This window comes from Mercenaria mercenaria, chromosome 14 (genome assembly GCF_021730395.1).
Source record: "Mercenaria mercenaria strain notata chromosome 14, MADL_Memer_1, whole genome shotgun sequence".
In the NCBI taxonomy this organism is placed as follows: Eukaryota; Metazoa; Mollusca; class Bivalvia; order Venerida; family Veneridae; genus Mercenaria; species Mercenaria mercenaria.
Window position 1 is genome coordinate 63213140 of NC_069374.1, and position 20195 is coordinate 63233334.

Below are 20195 nucleotides of genomic sequence, written 5' to 3' on the forward strand. Positions count from 1 at the left end.
ATTTTATTGGAAACATTGCTCCCTATATTCACATTTATCTAACTAACAACGTGACTTTCTATACTTTACGGTGTTGTGTATTAAACCTGAACCACAATGTTGTTTTTGTTTCAGGTTGTGGATTATATTGGAAGCATTGCTGCTAATACATCCATTGTTGTACCTGTTAGGACGAAACTCAAACAGAGAGAAAAACGATCGACAGGCTCATGTGTTTCAATACTTCTGTTGTACAGTTTTGAATGTTCTGGAATACAGACACGATCTGCATTGTCTAGACTAACACGCGGCGATATATCTGGTAGATCATGTTTCGGGTCGATATTTCATGGACATGGACGTTTAAGTGGCCGTGGAAGCGGACACGCATCGGCATATATTGCAAGTACCGCCCTAACATGTGATTGTCTACAGACATTCTTTAAGAGTTGTATCTTAGCATTCTTGCCGGGTTATGGCTGCCCTTTAGCATTATATAATTTCGTGACTGCGGACCATGTAAGTATTTCGTTTGTATTTGCTTTAATTTGATATGTGGAATATGTTAAAGAGGAACACAGTATATATTTATGTCACTTAACGAACGCATAAATACAAATGCAATCAATTATAATTTTTTACAGGAATAAAAGAAATTCATCATTCTGTCATGCATGTTAGAATCTGCGTGAGTGCCTAAAACCTTAAAGTTATAACAACATACGTTTCTGTGGGCGTTATTTCAAATGGGTACAGTTTGGTAAAAACAGCCGACGGAAAAGGTTTTTAACATGCTAGATCAAAATAACTATCACTGACATAGCAAAAGTCATTTGCTAGACCACTCGTGAAAATATTGCATCTGTTGTTCACTAGCACTCGGCGAAAGATATTGCAATCGTGTACTGCAACAAACATATCTTCTCGATATATTGCATTTTAACATGGTCGTGAATACATTTTTTCATGATTTAGCTTTCATTGAAAGCTATGTTGTCATTGAAAAGCATTTTTTGTCATTGCAACGTTCTTTATATATGACAGTGTGCTTTTCCATAAACCAGATTTACAACTGATTTTCGGTATCAGATATTGTTGCACAATAACTTCATCATTATTTTGGTGAATTAATAATTTTAAGCAATTGCTGTAGAAGATTACGTTTTGTATGTTAAAAGTCCAGCGCTAACGTGAAGGATGAAGTGCTTGGGATGCTGGACATAGTGGTTGGATGTTTGGCTGAGGACATTGTAGATGATCTGAAAAAACAGTTCCCAAAGAAACTTCTAGTGGACCTATTAAAGAAGAACTTACCCGTTATTGAACATTTGTATACGGCAGTCAGGTAAATAAAATGCAACAAAAACATAATATTGATAGTTTATACCTGTATTTTATATTCAAACAACTTTAAAGTATACATGTATGAAGCAATTAAATATAACTATAGTGGCAACTACGTTCTGCTGTGGGGAGGAGATATTTGTACGAATTAAGCAATATCATATTTTTCTGAAACGGCTTTTTACTTTTTATCATTGTAAAACAGACTGAAATACCTTTTCGACTTTCAGTTAGTTGAAACAATAACTGTTTTGTTTCAAGATGATATTTTACTTTGGTTTAAATAATCTATTGTTTTTATGCCAAATCTGGAATTAAAGTATGTTCGTATTGAATATACTCGTAGAATGATCTCGGTAGAATTATTTCAGATGTGTTCAGGACGTTGAGGCCAAATGTTCGGGTGGACGTTCCCGAAGAGAAATCAATTCTGATGTACTAAATGCTGTTGTTAGGGCGTCCGGACCTATGATGAATTTTATCAGCTTAGCTAAAGAGATAATAGGACAACAATCAGTGTAAGTGCATCTACATTAATGTGATATACAATACCGCTCTTAGAGACATCGTTCATTTTACAGTTCATTTTGAGTGCATTTCTATTTTGAATTGCTTCGAATCACTTTCCCACCACCAGTATTGGTTCTAAACTTTTGCTCTTGGGTATAGAATTGTTTCATGTAAGGGAGCCAGCCTCCCACATGAAAACCTCGAAAGTCGTCATATGACCTATAGTTGTGTCAATGGGTATCTTATATTAAGTAACAGTTACGTATTCCATGTACTAGATTCAAAAGATGTTTAAAGATACTACCATTATGGATTAGACAATTATTATAAATCAGCTTTATATTTCGTGTTTATTTTAAAGAGCGTTAGAAGAGGCATGGTACAATGAATTTAAGAAAAGCGTCGGTGATGATACTGAACTTGGAGTAATGCTGTCGGAAACTGAATCCTCAGCCATCTTATACACTATAACAGAAGAAGCATACAAGACTAATCTAAGTAGTTTCCTTTCACGCTATAATAATACAGGTACTCGGATTTCACCTTTTTGCTAACAATTGAAACTTTCATTATGTAAATGAAAAAATAATGATTTAATCAGATATATTACCAAATGGATGCATTTATGAAAAAGAATTTGTTCAACTCCGAGAGTATAAAAGTCAACTTGAAAGAATCGAGTACAAATGATGAGTTATATGACTTGTTAGTTAAACGCATGTTGTTGATTGCATAGGTATTTGGCCTTTTTGCAGTAAATAAAAGAGGTTAGTTCATACATGAGATATCACACAGCAATTAAGTGTCAAAATTCAGGTATTCTATGACTACAAATTGTATAAAATAATGAATGTGGTAACAGTACATACAATATATCTGAAGTCACTGCTTCTCCAATTTATCGATGTTGTATAAATGAAATTGAAATACAGTGTTAAACCCGTATTAATTAAATAAAGTAAACTTAAGCCGGAATTGTTTATATACGTTTTGAAATCGAGTATTTAAAAATCAATACCTTGTTCGATCTGCTAGTACATTATCATTGATATGCGTAACACTGCTTTCTATATATTTCAGCAGCGGCATGGGAAAATGGAACTTTATCAAAACTTGAAGACACCGGTAAAGTGATCAGTTTTAAGCGTTTGAAACCTAGAGTTGAACAATTTATTAATGACATTGATAAATCAAAGGCTAGAGTATTTGACTCCATCTTCGATGAGTACGAGTATGCTGTGAAGACATACTATGACGCAGAAGGAAAGGAGGTAACTGTTTTAGACATTAATGCGAATTTTCACTTTGGAATAATACAACATGTTACTTAAAAACATACAGTAAAACATTAAGTAAATTTTGTATCTGTACTAAGAAGGGTACCCTCATTGGGTGTGCGTTCTTCATTTTTGTGGCAAAACATATCAGTTTAGGTATTTTCCACATTTTTTCTTGTATGTTCTATTGAAAAGTTTATAACAATATAGAATTATGAACGGTCCATGAAATCTTGTCTTTAATTAAACAGAGCAGCAGCGGGGCTAGAGAAAAAGAAGGCGTATGCGCTCGAGTGAGAATAAGGATTGAACAGGAACTAGTTTTAACAAGGGACGCATTTAAAGCCAAATTAGAGATAGAAAATGGTGAAACATCAGATCTAGAGAACATAAAAGTTCAAATAGAAATCAAACAAACATTTGGATCTGGAGATCTTTTAAACGACAATTTTTCAATCGGTAACCATTACTTTAAATTTCAATAAATTTAGCATTTCGTTTATATAAGTTTACTTGATTTACAATGATGTAGCATTATCTTAAATGCGCGAAGTATTTTCAGAATATCTCTATATATATTACAATTATAAGGTTGTCGACAGTATACACATGTATTTTGCACATATTTTATATATTAATGTAAAATCATTTTTGTTACATCTTCTGTCTGTCGTTTTGTCGGCAAATATTGAACATAAATAAATACATGCCTACCCTTTCTATGGTTTTAATGGAGTCTGTGTTGTTTTCTTTTAGGCAAACCGTCATTAATCGGAATAAGCAGTGTTGATGGAACGGGTAGATTGGGTCGTGATTTATCAGGTTCCGCAGAATGGCTTATCATTCCATATAGCAAAGCTGCCCCAGTGGATGATACACAGTACGATATTGGTGGTCAGTTATCATACAGGGTTGGAGGAACCGAATTTTCTGTTCCACTGCTGCCAGACACAATAACTGTTTCTCCGAATCCAAGTCTAATTGTGCATTATTTCCATGAGAAATACGTAAGAGGTGATGACGCACTCACACCGGAAATTGAGCCGATTATTCCGTTTACACTTGCTGTAATGGTGACGAATGATGGATACGGTGTGGCAAGAGCGCTTAAGATAACTTCCGGACAGCCAGAAATTATTGAAAACAAAAAAGGATTACTCGTAACGTTTAAAATAATTGCTGCACAGTTAGGGAATTATCCAGTTGCACCATCTCTTACTGTCGACTTCGGGGACATCTCTTCGTTTGAAACTAAAACTGCAAGATGGCTCATGACGTCTTCGTTGATGGGGAAATTCTATAATTACAGCGCCACCTTTGAGAATATAAATCCTCTTGGTGATCCTCAGTTATCATTAATCGATAAACTAGAATACCATGATTTATTTCATCTTGTAAGAATCGAATTTCCGGACAAGGATGATGGTTTAGACGATTTTCTGGTAAATAATTTCCCGGACCAAGAAAGTATCCCTGATAGGCTTTATAATAGTGCAAACGGCACTGATGTTTCTGACGTGTTTTTTGTTAATATAACGGATGTTCATGTAAGTTCTTTTGTTAGTTCATCAATGAAAAATTACAAGCAGGTGAATCTAACTCTTTACACAAAGACCTCCACATGGGTGTATGCAAGAATAGAAAATACATTTACTAGTTCTGATAGGTCGACCATTGACAATTTATTAAATGCTGTGTCGCAATACGGTAGAAACATACTACTCGACAAGAACATTTGGCAGACCACTCATATTCTTGATTCGTTTTACTTGCACCTGTTTGATTTTATCGAGAAAGATAATTCCATTGATGATAAAGATGAAACAGAAATGGTCTATACGCTAACGTATGGTCCGAAAAACAGTCACGCTCCTAGATTCGATGCGACTTTCTATTCTGCAAAAGTACCAAAAGGGACAAATGTTGGATCTGAAGTTGTACGAGTAACTGCGTATGATAACGACAAAGATAATCTTCAATTCAAACTCAGAAACTATAGTGATAGTCTCTTTGATATTAGAACGATAACCCCTTCTTCTGTTGCAATTACAGTAAGTGACATCCTAACTGTCCCTGGATTATCACTTGTTGAGTTGGTTGTACATGACGATGGTATACCGCCTAGGTCCTCTGTTGTGAACATTAGTATCGTTGTTGTAGACAGTGATAGGAACAACGCTTCAACAGATTCCAGCTTAGAAACTACGAAACATATTCCGTCAACGTGGTCACCTTCTACAGAACCTGATAGTTCAACAGAAACACAAAGTACATATACAACGCAATCCAATGAAGCTGACAAAATTTCATCCGATGAAATACTGTCCTGGGTTATACCGTTAGCCATTGGATGTACCATTGTGCTTATATTGATAATCGTTGGACTTGTGTGTTTATTAAGGAAAAAACAAGTCATATTTTCAAGGAATGATAACACGTTTGAACTGAAATAATGCAATTTGCAGCATACATATCATAATATTTTAAAGTGTGAATAAATTTGGTCTTCGGAGTTCAATCGTAAATGTGTGATTATTATCACTGTAGTCTACATTTTATGATACAACGTTTTCAAATAAAAGACTGAGTACTTGATGTCTGTTTGTACAAGTCTGCAACACATTCCTCTGCATTTGATAATGCCACCCCTTTACTAGGGTAAAAAACTGTTGTTCAGTGGTAAAAGTATAGTCTGTTGATTGTAACTGAACAAGATATGTTCGAACGCTGTTTTTGGAAATTCTCAGTGTTTTCTACTTTTAATGCTCGTGTCTTCTGGATTAACTTAAAAACACAGTTAAAGTGTCACTAGTATCTTTCCGTTTTATTTTATTCCACCTGAACAAAGTTACGTTTTTATTCTTTTGACTTTTAGCTTTGTGACAATGGCTTACCTAAACCAACTCGCACAGTGGCCCGTTAACATGTATATATATACTGAGCTACTAGCACAGGATAACTAAAAAATCAACTTTTATATAAAGTTAGTGTCTATAGCGTAGCAGCAAGGATAAGTATCTGTTACAGCGTTTTAAAACCCTGAAGTGATTAACAGCACACAGTTCCAAGGCGTTACCGAAAGGGTATTTTATTTATTATCATGGATTTTGCTATGGCAATTTGTGTGACATTATGATTTTTATTCCGCTGAAATATTCAGTATTCATATTCCTGGAATGTGTAAGATGACGAGCTATTTCTTCGTAGTCTTTAAAAAAATAAAAAAATATAAAAAATTGCTATTATTATGTATTTATCCTGATGAAGGCGTAAGCGCCGAAACGTTGATAAAGATAAATATTCACGTGTTGTTGTTGAGTTTTACCATCGTATTCGTAGTATTTTAGGAATTTTAAACGTATTCTTTGATATGTCCGCCGAGAACGACATGTTTCGCACATTCATTGCAATGTATAACGAGAAAATTTACAAAACATCAATAAACTAGATCCAAAATTACAAAACCAAATTTAGAAATATCTGAAGGCTCGCACTATAATTATATATCATTAGAGCGTACTAAGATGTTATACGCGTCTCATTTTTGTTGTTCGGTCATGATTTTGTTTGTTATATAAAATTTCATACCATTCCGTTTAGTGATTAAAACAGATATGATTTGAAATGTTGTGAACATATGCAGATCAAAATTGCAAAATGAAATAAGCAAGTCTATTTAACAACAACAACGTTTACTGACAATTTCATATATAGCCTGTTATATCATCCTCGAAACGTCAAATCAGCTGAGCTGACATTCAGAACTTTCAACGAAATATAAACACGTTTTCTTTAAGAGCAATGTGTAGTTAATGTTTTATACATATGTATAACAACTGTGTTATTGTTGAGCCTATCATTATTATATTCATATTAAATACCCATACCGATTGCTAAAACATTAAAACACCATATTGTCCATATCGCCGCAAAAGCTTTGATTTATATGTAAATGTTATTAGTTCCACAGCTTGCTGGTGACAGGATTCGGAATATAAGCTGTCGAGGAAATCCATAACATGCGAAAGCGGAGCTCGAGACTGATATAGATTTTCGGGACAGCGTATGTATGTCTTAGGATATAGTTTGGCGGGGTTGTTCTGGAGGCCGTAGTTTCGTCGTGTGTGATGTGCAGGCCATAGTCGGTACTATAAACTGTTTTAGTTCTATGGTATAGTTACTTCCATTAAGTTTTTCCCATTTAAGAACAAATATCAATGCCAAAAAAAATATATAAGAAGTCAATAAATAATCGTTTTGCAGGCAAATCAGCAAAAGCAAATATGCTTTACAAGAAATTTAATTGAAAGCATTAATAGTTCAAGGCAACAAAAAATTACCACAACCAGGAGTTCGCTTCTTTATTAGATCTTCAAAGAAAAATCAATCGTTGTAAAGTTCAGTCCTGAACTGTATCGTTGAAGCTTTTTGAACAATGGCGATGACAGCTGACATGGAATGCTTGAATGCACAATACAATAGGTATTATGATAGTAGCTCGATCTGGGATGCTGTTTTCGGCTCCAGTAGATTTTGCCAGATTGGATCTCACGTGATCCGCCCTTGCCTAAACCACGAGAGCCGAGTACAAAATTCCAGATCTAGCTACTGTTGTAACGACCCCTTTTATTATATACATCCACCTTTTCGGCCCTATGTGGTTCTGGGACGATCTGTGTATGAAAAGAATTGGAACCACTGCCTTACCCTTAAGAGGCGACTAGGGTCTTAACACTTGGTTTTGCAGTAACTCTGTGATTCCGGCAGGTATGCAAATTTTGATTCCATACCTCATGTTTTTATTTCGATGTAGATGAGATGTGGAACCAAAATTTGTAGTTCTGTTTGGCGCCATATAACCTATACTGTGTTGGTGCGCCGTAAAACCCAAATAAATAAATAAATCCACCTTTTCGGTTGTTGTTGTTTTGTTTTTGAACATAATATCATTGTTTGTCTATGTTAAAATAGAAATGATTGAAGTTTTTGTGTACACTATTTATAGAATTGTGTCAGGTCATGCATATTAAATGAAAATAGTCCGGCAATATACAGTACAAAAGATACAATACAGATTTTTTTCTGCCTTTTCATATTTACATGTGAAATACAGAATTTATATATGTATATAATAAAAGTAGATACTAAACCTTCTGAGTCAGACAGTTTATATGATCACTTCGCACACTTAATTCTAATGCGCAAAGCCCGAACCGGACTTAATAAAAGGAATTAATTTCCGGTTATAAGCAATAAAAGGAATGTAGATATCTTGAGTGGAATTAATTCAACCGTATTTTCATAATATATATATATCGAAATCCAACAGAACTAGATCTGTTGATTTGACTTGTATGGGTCTGACAAATGAAAGAAATCAGACTACTTTATTTTGTATTTTGGTCGGAAAGAAAAGCGATAATAACAATAGGCTGATGCTGTGAATTTGGCAAATTGATAATTTTGGCGTAATATATCATTTGTGTGTTGCCATCTTCTGCTATATGTTGTTGAAACTATAGAGAACAAAATGGTCATTATTAACTAAAAATATCATTGAAAAGCTAGTCGTTTTTTTCCAAACACATTCCAAATTGCGACAAAAATAATCATAGAGCAAACTGCGAGGAAATTTTTAAAACATAAGCGCTGTACTTTTTGACAGTTACATAATGAAGGTCTCAGCAAAGCCAGCATTAAAAAAAACAAGTAGCTAGTATTAAATAATGTAAGAGAGAACTGTAGACTAAATAAAGAACTGTGTTTAATGCAACTGCTACGATTAAACAACATTCATCAAGCACGTAATTCTCAGAATAAACTTATTAACATTGTTACGGTTGCTTACGCATAGCTTGTAAGTTTAAAACCAAACTTTGACCACTGCGTCCAGGGAGTCGACACTTTTGCTCAGTGGTTAGAGTAACTATCGTCTTCAGTTCCTTTTACGCTCTTAGGTCGTAAGATGAGGCTGGTCCGGGATGTGGACTTTATCTAGTGCCTAAAATGGCATTCACGTCATAATAAATGATGACTCCTTCGAAGAGGGGAAGTGATAGTATACGGTCGCTTACGCATAGCTTGTAAGTTTAAAACCAATCTCTGACAACTGCGTCAGGAAGTCGACACTTTCGCTCCATGGTTAGAGCATTGGACTTCCACCCGTGCGACCCGGGTTCGATTCCCGCCTCAGGCAATTGGGATTTTTCATCTTTTAAATTTCTGTTACGCTTTCAAGTCGTAAGAACATATAGCTTCTTTTTTTGTAAATATGAAAAAAATATGGAGTTCCGGTTTAGACCATGGGCGTGCGACGACCCCGATGAAATTCGAGATATCACGGTCTTCGTTAATGTTAATAAGCGTCCGTCAGATCGGTAGGCCAAACGCAATATCCGCACAATAAGATGTCTGCGACACGAAAGAATATTCAAAGTAAGCTGTTAATTTTGTCGCGTCACAAGCTAATCAGCCGGTAACATGACTACACTGATATAATTTGTGATACAAACATGCTTTATTCATTACTGAGCAGCATTTTTAAACGGCGACATTTTGAACATTTTTATCTTTACATTGACTTAAGTGAGAGTAGATACAGTTACACTAGCGCCGACATTTTGAAAATTTGAGAAAACAAAAACTTTTTCCAACGAGTTCTTCAGCTCGGGGAATGAGAGAATAGATTAACCTTTGTATCGCTTTTCAGTTCGTATTTTAATCCCTTTCCGGTACTTTAATTTCTTGGAACTTCTCTGTTACTCGATCACTAAGCCAATACTGTATTGAATTTTTAAAATTAAGAAATCTGTGATTTTACTTGCAGGCATGACTGATTATTGGAATTATTTTACTTTTATATAGAATATTACAGCATGTGCATGGTTGGACCTGTTGACATTTTTAGAAACGTGAGTAACTAACTTTCCAATGTAAACAAACACCCCACCCATAAAAAAAGCATAGAAATTCCTTATTTTTTACCATTTTATTTATTCATAAATTTGAATTGGGCCTTTTAGATTACTATTTCTTAATGCTCACTGCATACACAGTAATTAAGTTGAGCTAATGGTTCTGCCCATAAGCAGTGCTCAGTCTAAATATAGGGAATTGCATCGGCTTATAGAAAACAAAGAAGTATAAAATACACAGAATCGCGACTGGCTGTAATCTCGCGTGATCTCCTGTCAGAGCGTGAATCCGCGTTGTCTTAGCAAAAACAAATATCGGCGAGCAAGGAGTTACAATTTGTACCTTTAAAACTACATTTAAAATACATGTTAGCTTCTAAAACAACATTTATCTATTTGTTTTGATAGCTCTTTATAGAAAAAAATATAAATTTTAAAAGGTTTTTCATGTTCTCAGAATTTTGCATATACTGCATTATTTTTCATGACTGGACACAAATTTGACCTTGTTAATCACCGTTTCTATAAGAAATTATTTAAACCAGTAATTTCGCACATCTGATTTAAAAATAGGTCAGTGAGTCCAAGGTATATACATGCTTTTACCCGTAACTGTGAATGCACAGTGTTCGAAATTAGAGGTAGTTCAATAGCCAATGACTACAGAATTTCAGCTCGTGTTACTGATTTGCCGCAGATACAACCTCGACCAGGCTACCATTTATTTCCTAATATGATTGAAAAAGCATGCTAGTTAAATGCGTAAATCTTGTTTATTTAGTATGATTTCCATTTATAAAACTTTTTTTTCTAGAATGCATCGCACAATGTACAGGTTGAGGAACACTTATTGATTTATTGAAACTGTACGAGCATGCTCGATTAGTTGGTCAGAATTATGAAGGAATTGAATTCAAACAGTTCCATAAATGCAAGAGTTTAAGAGTTAGTCAGAAGCATAATCACGCAGAATATGTAATTATTTTCACAAATCACAAATTTTGCACTCGCTGAATGCAAGTAGGCTTCATGGAATGCAAGTTAGGATAAAAATTTCACACAATTTATTTTGCAAATACAAATAAATAGTCATGTTTGCGGTTGCGGTTTTTGTTTGTAGATTCGCTTTCATTTGAGCACAATTAAAGGCAGTGACAGTCACAGTGTTTTCCCCACATGCAGATAACAGAAAACTCAATATCTTTTGTTGGTTAGCCATTTTTAGCTCGACTATTCAAAGAATAGTCTAGCTATTCTACTCACCCTAGCGTCGGCGTCGGCGTCGGCGTCACACCTTGGTTAAGTTTTTGCATGCAAGTACATACAGCCATCAATCAAAGGCATATAGCTTTGAAACTTATTTTTTCTTTTTCTAGGTCAATTACCAACCTCTCTGGGTCAAGTACCATAACTCTGACATGCATTTTGAGCAAATTATGCCCCCTTTTGGACTTAGAAAATTTTGGTTAAAGTTTTACATGCAAGTTACTATCTCAAAAACTAATGCAGATATTGATTTGAAACTTCACATGTGTCTTCGGGGTTATAAAACTAGTTGATAGCAGCAAGTCCCATAACTCTGACCTTCATTTTGGCCAAATTATGCCCCCATTTGGACTTAGAAAATTCTGGTTAAAGTTTTGCGTGCAAGTACATACAGCTATTTCTAAAAGGCATATAGATTTGAAACTTATTTTTTCTTTTTCTAGATCAATTACCAACCTCACTGGGTCAAGTCCCATAACTCTGACATGTATTTTGAGCAAATTATGCCCACTTTTAGACTTAGAAAATTTTGGTTAAAGTTTTACATGCAAGTTACTATCTCCAAAACTAATGCAGATATTGATTTGAAACTTAACAAGTGTCTTCGGGGTTATAAAACTAGTTGAAAGCAGCAAGTCCCATAACTCTGACCTTCATTTTGGCCAAATTATGCCCCCTTTTGGACTTTAAGCAAATTCTGGTTAAAGTTATGTGTGCAAGTACATACAGCTATTACTAAAAGGCATACAGATTTGAAACTTATTTTTTCTTTTTCTAGATCAATTACTAACCTCACTGGATCAAGTCCCATAACTCTTACATGTATTTTGAGCAAATTATTCCCCTTTTTGGACTAAGAAAATCCTGGTTAAAGTTTTGCGTGCAAGTACATACAGCAATTACTAAAAGGCATATAGATTTGAAACTTATTTTTTCTTTTTCTAGATCAATTACCAACCTCACTGGGTCAAGTTCAATAACTCTGGCATGTATTTTAGGCAAATTATGCCCCTTTTGGACTTTGACAATTCTGGTTAAAGTTTTACATGCGAGTTTCTATCTCCAAAACTAATGCAGATATTGAATTGAAACTTCACATGTGCCTTTGGGGTTATAAAACTAGTTGAAAGCAGCAAGTCCCATAACTGATATACATTTTGGTCAAATTATGCCCCCTTTTGAACTTAAAACTCTTTTGATATTTAACCTTTTTGGGTAATATTTTCCTGCTTCTGGGACAATATTTCGAATAGTCGAGCTGGGCTGTCTTACGGACAGCTCTTGTTTGTTGAATGGATTACTGATTATAAAGAGATGTAGAGGTCTACCTGATAATTAAATCTAAAACGCAGGCTACCTTACTACTTCGTACATATGGTTGAATCGGTACTTAAAATATTAGGTACGAAAATTGGCCTTGCTGTAGTTTCAGCCTGTAGTTAAGTTACACCATCAATGATGCGTTCCGAATTACTTTGAAGGTCATTTTGAGCTATAACGCACAAAATTGTATGCCAAGGAAAACCTTACAAACAATATTGATGTTTTAGCATGATTTTTTAGGATATTCTAACATTTTTAATTGAAAGTCTAAATTTGCAAGTAGATTTTTAGATTTAGCAACAAGAAAAAAAGCTACTAAGTCTTGCTAAAATTTGCAATTAGTCATAAAAGTTAAATTTGAGCTCTGCAAATGCAAACTTAAGCTGCTCACATTACTTGTTGGAAGACTGTTCCGATGCATTCATTTCCTGTTCTCCTAGGAATCCCCAATCGAGCATGTCCTAAACAATATGATGAAGTATTTTGAGGGTATGAGACCAGTTGTTTTATGGTGCAAAATTAAGATATTTTATGGTGCTTTAAGTTCAGGCATGTGAAATTGGTATCAAGCTTGGAAAATTTTCTATCTGGTTGCCAGAATGGGTAAGTTGAAATCTGAATTTTGTACACTGCACGCATACTCAAATACGTTTAAAGTTATACATTTATGAATCATGGCCGTCAGATACCAATAAACAATTATAGCATTTTGTCGGCTCCTATGTTCATACTAAACTGAGAAAGGCAGAACAAATTCTTCTAGCAGGTTTACCAGCCTGTTTTTGCCTTTCATTGATACCGAGCAAAGTGAAGGTCATAGACCACCAAGTCAAAAAGGTACATGGAATTCATTGGGTTAAAGTAATGTTTGGCCGTTCTGGCTGGTCAGTCCTGTAAACAAACCCACTCATACAGTGACTTTTTTTTCTAAACTGAAATTTTTAACCGCATTTACTTTGTTTCATTATACATTTTGACAAAATTTGCTACTGTTTTATTTTCATTGAAAAAGGTTTTATTTAACAAATTTCTCCCGCCATGCCAATGATATAATTGGGGTCATCTTATATTGGCATGAAAATTGAAAAAAGAAACAGCTTTTGCGAAAAAGTTGTTAGCCCTTAGACCTTAGAAATTTCAAAACAGCTGGTTCTCAATGGTTTCTTAATTTGCTCACTTTTCACTATTTTCAGGCATCTTGGTCTATTATACAGAGTATTGTAGTACTGCTCCAATGTGCTTGTTGACAGACTGAAACCACTTGCTTGCAGCTCATAAGGTATTTATTTCTATCTTTCTATTTCTTTATAGTTGCAGCTGTGGGAAGCAGTTTGAATAATTCAAAAAGCATGGTATACTGTAAAATCATTAGTATTTGTGTGGATAGATTTTTGTGGTTGAGTCAGTGCACAGAATCAAATATCAAGGAACATTAGGCATAAAAAAATTGTTTGTTTCCGGTATCCCGACCTACCCTAAATTTTTGGCCTGACCCTAAATGTTTTAATGGCCTTGGGGAACATTTTTTCAACTTCTTGACAAGAAGTTGCAAAACTGCACTTTTTATGCTTTAAATATGGTCATTGATATTATAAATCAACTTAATGATGCTTTTGAGGCATAACCCCCCTATTTGTATTCATTTTTTGACACAAAAATAATTTCCGAAAAGTCTCCAAAGAAAAAGTTTTTCCGACATACCTACCCTAATTTTTTTAGCATGTTACCGGAAACAAAGAACTTTTTTTTAGGCCTTAGTAAAGACTCCATTTCATTTCCTTGATGTGAAAATCCATGATATGGTATCTGAATGAAAAAGCATTTCACTTGTCACAGGGTGACATGTGTCAACAATTTGTTAAAAAATCTTCTTCAGAATAACTGGGCAGATTTACACCAAACTTCACAGGAATGATCATTGAGAGGTCCTCTTTCAAAATTGCTCAAAGAATTTAATTCCATATAGAACTCTGGTTGCCATGGCAACCGAAATGAAAAACTTTGAAAATGATTTCTTGTCAGAAATTTTGAGCTGGCAGGGCTTTTCATCCTTAAATGACAGAGACCTATATTCGGCCACTTCCCAATTCAAAAATATTGCATTTTTTCCCAACTGTGGCAGAGAAACATCCCAAAATGCAAGGTAACATTTCCCAAAAATCACATCAACAAATGGTTTAATTTTGTTTACATTTTAGTATTACCGGAGGAAGCGGTTCTCGGGTATTGATTTTTATACTCCCAAAGGGACGTAATATGTTATGATGCTAGTGTCCGTCTGTCCGTTAGCAATTTCGTGTCAGCTCTGTAACTCTTGAACCCCTTGAAGGATTTCAAGGAAACTTGACACAAATGTTCACCACACCAAGACGACATGCAGAGCGCATGTTTTGGATGTCTCACTTCAAGGTCAAGGTCACACTTAGGCGTCAAGGGCCATATCAGTTTGTTTCGTGTCCGCTCTGTAACTCTTGAACCTCTGAAAGGATTTCAAAGAAACTTGACACAAATGTTTACCACACCTAGACAACGTGCAGAGCACATGTTCTGGACGACTCGCTTAAAGGTCAAGGTCACACTTAGGGGCCAAAAGTCATATCAGTTTGTTTCGTGTCCGCTCTGTAGCTCTTGAACTGCTTGAAGGATTTCAAAGAAACTTGGCAGACTTGTTTCAAGGTCAATATCACACTTAAGGGTCAATTTTATTTTGCAGATCTCTGTTTTGTTCACTTACAATATTTTTTTTGAATTAATTCCCTTTTATGTTATATAAATATCTTATTTTGAAACTTTTTTATTATTGGCCGTAGGGAAAAACCGAGACCACTTTTCTTTGGTACAACATGGATGGTACCTCTGATTTTAGGTGTATTTTTACCAATCTGACTAAAGTACTTGATCTTCTAAACGAAGATCTGAGAACGACCCATTCACATTCGTCTTCTGTACATTTTGGATTTCCAGTATTGCTATTTTTATTTTATCCAATCAGACGACATGTTCGAATGTCAAAGAGTAAGAAAAATGTGCAGTTATTCCAGGGCTCGAACCCAGGACCCCTCGCTTACAAAGCAAGTGGCCTACCAACTGAGCTAACCGGCTATCTGATACATTATGATATAAGAATTGTAAATATCAAAAGTCAAGGCTAGAGGTAGATTTGCAAGATGTTGTAAGTTAGGCTCTGATTGGCTAGCGAAAGGGTCGTCAGAACGAGGCAATGAATAGATCGTTCTCAGATCCTATGCGTAGCGTAATAGGATATGTACTTTAGTCAGATTGTATTTTTACATACCTGTACCTGATAAGGGTTTTTTGGGGGGACTTTGAATATTTTTTTTTGTGGACTTGGATTTGTTTTTTGAAGTTTTCCTTTTGTTGTTCTACTCCTTTGGGCTACAACAGTCAAGTTCTTAATATTTTCTCCCATCCTATGATGTAATCCTTCGGGCGTATATTGCCCCACTTGGTGGAGTTCTTGTTTATCTTACTATAGCGCACAGTACTGCGTGTTACGCATTTAAATACCAGTCTAATCTGTTATGTTCCTTGTCCCGGAATTTATATTTTAGTCCGTGCTTCAGGGGAGACAAATTTAATTTGTCTTCCGGTGTTTACTTCCGGTTGATTTTTTTCCTGACAAAATGTCATATAACGGGAAATATTACTGCAAATCTATCAAACACGTGGCAGTATCAAAAGAAATTGGAGGTAATCTTTCGACCGTGGGGTAAAAAGGTGCAACTTTGAGGGTACGGGTAATAATACCACCGAAGAAACGGCCTGTGATTAGATTTGTAAAACTGGTAAATGCTGTAGTCTAGTCTATTACAGTAAAAATTAAATTTGATTTTAAAATATTTATTACTGTTCAAATTTATACACTAACACCATCTTTCCAGGAATAAGATTTCTTCCCAAACTGGACAGTTATCGCACATAAATTTCCAAATTTTAAAGGCCTTGACCTCTATCCAATTTGCTGGTGAAAAGCTCTGGCTGGATTTCAAAAATAATTTATGGAAATGACCTCTAGGTGACCCTCTACCAAAATTGACTTAGCCATTCTGTTCCGGTTAAAAGCAAGTTCCTCTATCAAGTCAGTTCAGATTATCCCCCTTGAGTCAAAGATGGCCCTGCCATTTGGTCATATGGTTTACATAGACTTGTTTAGGGAAAACTTTGGCCAACTCTGTATTGAAACAGCTGAAAATATTTCAAATTGTTCAGAATAATGTCCAATTTGTAATAGAAATTTTATATTTATTTGTTTTAGTGTGCCTGCTTTCTGAAAGCTTTGAGTATGAAAACATGTCTTTTTTGTTGGGGTCTCTTTTTATCAATTTACAATGTTTGATTTGTGTTTTACAGGTTCACTTCTTGAGAGCGGGCAGCTACAAAATGGAAGGTCAACAAAACCAGTATACTTGAAAAGCAAGAAAGAAACACCAGAAAATATGAAAAGACAGAAGAACAGGGGAACTTGAATAAAAAAATACTTTTAAAGATAGGAATTCAGGATTTACTTGGAAACTAAATTTATTTTGAGAACAGCAGTGATTGACTAAGCTCTGTTACTTTAAGAGATAAAGTACTATTATCACATTGGTTTTGTTATGCTCATAAAACATTCTAAAGTTTCATTAATCTTATTTTAGATAATTGTTTTCTAGTTTGGTTTATTTTGTAAAGGTTGTCTTCTAATGAACATAATTATATTTAAGTAATATTTTCCATGAAATTTTAAAGAGAAAGTTTTGTTATACCCCCATGTAGCAAGCTTGTCTGTCAGTCAGTTGGTTTTCATGGTTTCCAGATGATAACTCACGGAAAGCTTGACCGATTTAAATATTTTTTGGTACACAGGTGTAACATCAGTAGGTCAAAGGTCAAGGTCACAGTGACCCTGAACAGGTAAATGGTTTCTGAATGTTAACTTGCGAATGATTTGGCCTAGGGTCATAGCTTTTGTAACACAGGTGTAACATGATAAAACACAGGTTGTTTGAATTTGAGGTCAGTAGATCAAAGGTCAAGGTCACAGTGACCCTGAACAGTTGAACCATTTCCGAATGATAACTTGAGACCTTGAGCCTAGGATGATAAAGTTTGGTACACAGATGTCACATCATGAAATACAGGTCAAGTTTTACTTTGAGGTCAGTAGGTCAAGGTCACAATAAGGCAAAACAATGAGATGTTTTTCAGATTATAACTTGAGAATGCTTGAGCCTAGGATCATGAAAATTGTTAGGGAGGTTGATTATGACCAGCAGGTGACCACTAATGATGTTGAGGTCACAGGTCAAGGTCACACTGACCCGGTTCTTTAAAATAATGCACGAGGGGGCACCTGGGGTCTTCTCCACCATTAAAGCTGGAAAGTCGCCATGTGACCTATCCTGTGTCGGTGTGATGTTAAATCCAACAAAATAAATAACGGTTCTTTAAAACGTTTTTTTGGACAATAACTTCAGTATGCATGGAATGAGGATCACAAAATTTAGTACAAGGTTGGTCTTGACCAGCAGATGACCCGTATTGATTTTGAGTTCCAAAGGTCAGGATGACCCGGAACATTTAAACCTTTCCATACAACAACTTGAGAACACTTGGGCGGAGGATCATGAAACTTCATATGGAGATCTGGACCAGCAGATGATCTGTATTGACTTTGAGGTCATTAGGTCAAAGCTCAAGAAAGTGCTGCTTTGACATTGGCTCAGTTCTGTGATAAGGCCATATTGTGGGGGTATAATTCGTCACTCCTATGACAACTCTAGTGTTTAGCTCACCTGAGCACAAAGTGTTCAAGGTGAGCGTTTGTGATCGCCCCGTGTCCGTCGTCGTCCGTCGTCAACAATTTGACTGTTAACACTCTGGAGGTCACAATTTTGACCTAATTTTAATGAAACTTGGTCAGAATGTTACCCTTAATAAAATCTTGGACGATTTTAATTTGGGTCATCTGGGATCAAAAACTAGGTCACCAGGTCAAATCAAAGGAAAAAATTGTTAACAATCTAGACGTCACAATTTTGGTCCAGTCTTAATGAAACTTGGTCAGAATGTTACCCTCAATAAAATCTTGGACGAGTTTGATATTAGGTCATCTGGAATCAAAAACTAGGTCACCAGGTCAGGACAAAGGAAAAGTTTGTTAATACTCTGGAGGTCACAATATTGGCCAAATCTTAATGAAACTTAATCAAAATGTCACCCTCAATAAAATCTTGGACGAGTTTAATATTGGGTTATCTTGGTTCAAAAACTAGGTCACCAGGTCAAATCAAAGGAAAAGCTTGTTAACACAATAGAGGTCACATTTGAGACTATATCTTCATGAAACTTGGTCAGAATATTAATCGTGATGATCTCAAGGTCCAGCTTGAGTCTGGATTATGTAGGGTCAAAAACTAGGTCACTAGGTCAGATCAAAGGAAAAGCTAGTAAACACTCTAGAAACCACATTTATGACCATATCTTAATGAAACTTGTGAAAATTGTTAATAATGATGATTCATAGGTCAAGTTTAAATCTGGGTCAGGTGGGGTCAAAAACTGGGTCACCAGGTTAAATCAAGGGAAAAGCTTGTTAACACTCTAGAGGTCACAATTTTGGCACAATCTTAATCAAACTTGGTCAGAATGTTACCCTTAATACAATCTTAGATGAGTTTGATATTGGGTCATCTAGGGTCAAAAACTAGGTCACCAGGTCAAATCAAAGGAAAAGCTTGTTAACACTGTAGTGGCAACATTTATGACCATATCTTAATGAAACTTGGTCAGTATGTTAATCTTGATGATCTATAGGTCAAATTAAATCTGGGTCAGGTGGGATCAAAAACTAGGTCACTAGGTCAAATCAAAGGAACACTCAAGAGGCCACATTTATGACTGTATCTTCATGAAACTTAATCAGAATGTTAATCTTGATGATATTTAAATCAGGTTTGAATCTGGGTCATGTAGGGTCAAAAACTAGGTTACCGGGTCAAATCAAAGGAAAAGCTAGTTAACACTTTAGAGGCTACATTTATGATCATGTCTTAATGACACTTGGTCAGATGTTGATCTTGATGATCTTTAGGTCAATAGGTTAGGTGAGCGATACAGGGCCTTCATGGCCCTCTTGTTTATTTGTTCTTGTTGGAAGAGAAATGGTACATTTTAGAATACAGATACAGCAAGTCACATTTTCTTTATTTTGACAATACTTATTTCAAAGCCTGAGAAAAGCATCCAGTACTGTTATTAAAATTTGTTTTTCACAGTTCAGCTTTATTTCATGTATGGATAAAACAAATAACACAGATTATGTGATCATTATAAATGTGTATATAGATAAAACTTAAACATGTAGACAGTTCATTCAATAAATAAAGTGCGATGCAATTCTTTGTAATGTGTATATAGAAGCGAAATCAGGATTTGTTTTACTAAGCATGGTACTAAGAGCAAGTAATTTCAGAATTACAATTAACACAAGTAGAAAAAATCAAGCCTGCAGAAGAATGCTAATATGTCTCCCTAGTCTGAGCTCTTAACCTGCCGTGGTGCAAATAGATTGTTACATGTG

The 20195-nt window shown here is 35.3% G+C and overlaps 1 protein-coding gene across 2 annotated transcripts in view; it reads left to right on the plus strand.

Annotated features, from left to right (window-relative positions):
• The window catches only part of LOC128548542 (uncharacterized), a 45310-nt gene extending 38962 nt beyond the window's left edge, over window positions 1-6348 (plus strand). For both annotated transcript variants that reach the window (XM_053523688.1, XM_053523689.1), the window contains 7 exons: window positions 115-498; window positions 1158-1324; window positions 1695-1841; window positions 2195-2361; window positions 2914-3104; window positions 3362-3569; window positions 3867-6348. In XM_053523688.1, coding sequence (XP_053379663.1) covers window positions 115-498; window positions 1158-1324; window positions 1695-1841; window positions 2195-2361; window positions 2914-3104; window positions 3362-3569; window positions 3867-5563 — 2961 coding nt within the window. In that variant the 3' untranslated portion in view covers window positions 5564-6348. The remainder of the gene's footprint in view (window positions 1-114; window positions 499-1157; window positions 1325-1694; window positions 1842-2194; window positions 2362-2913; window positions 3105-3361; window positions 3570-3866) is intronic.
• The last annotated feature ends 13847 nt before the right edge of the window (window positions 6349-20195 follow it).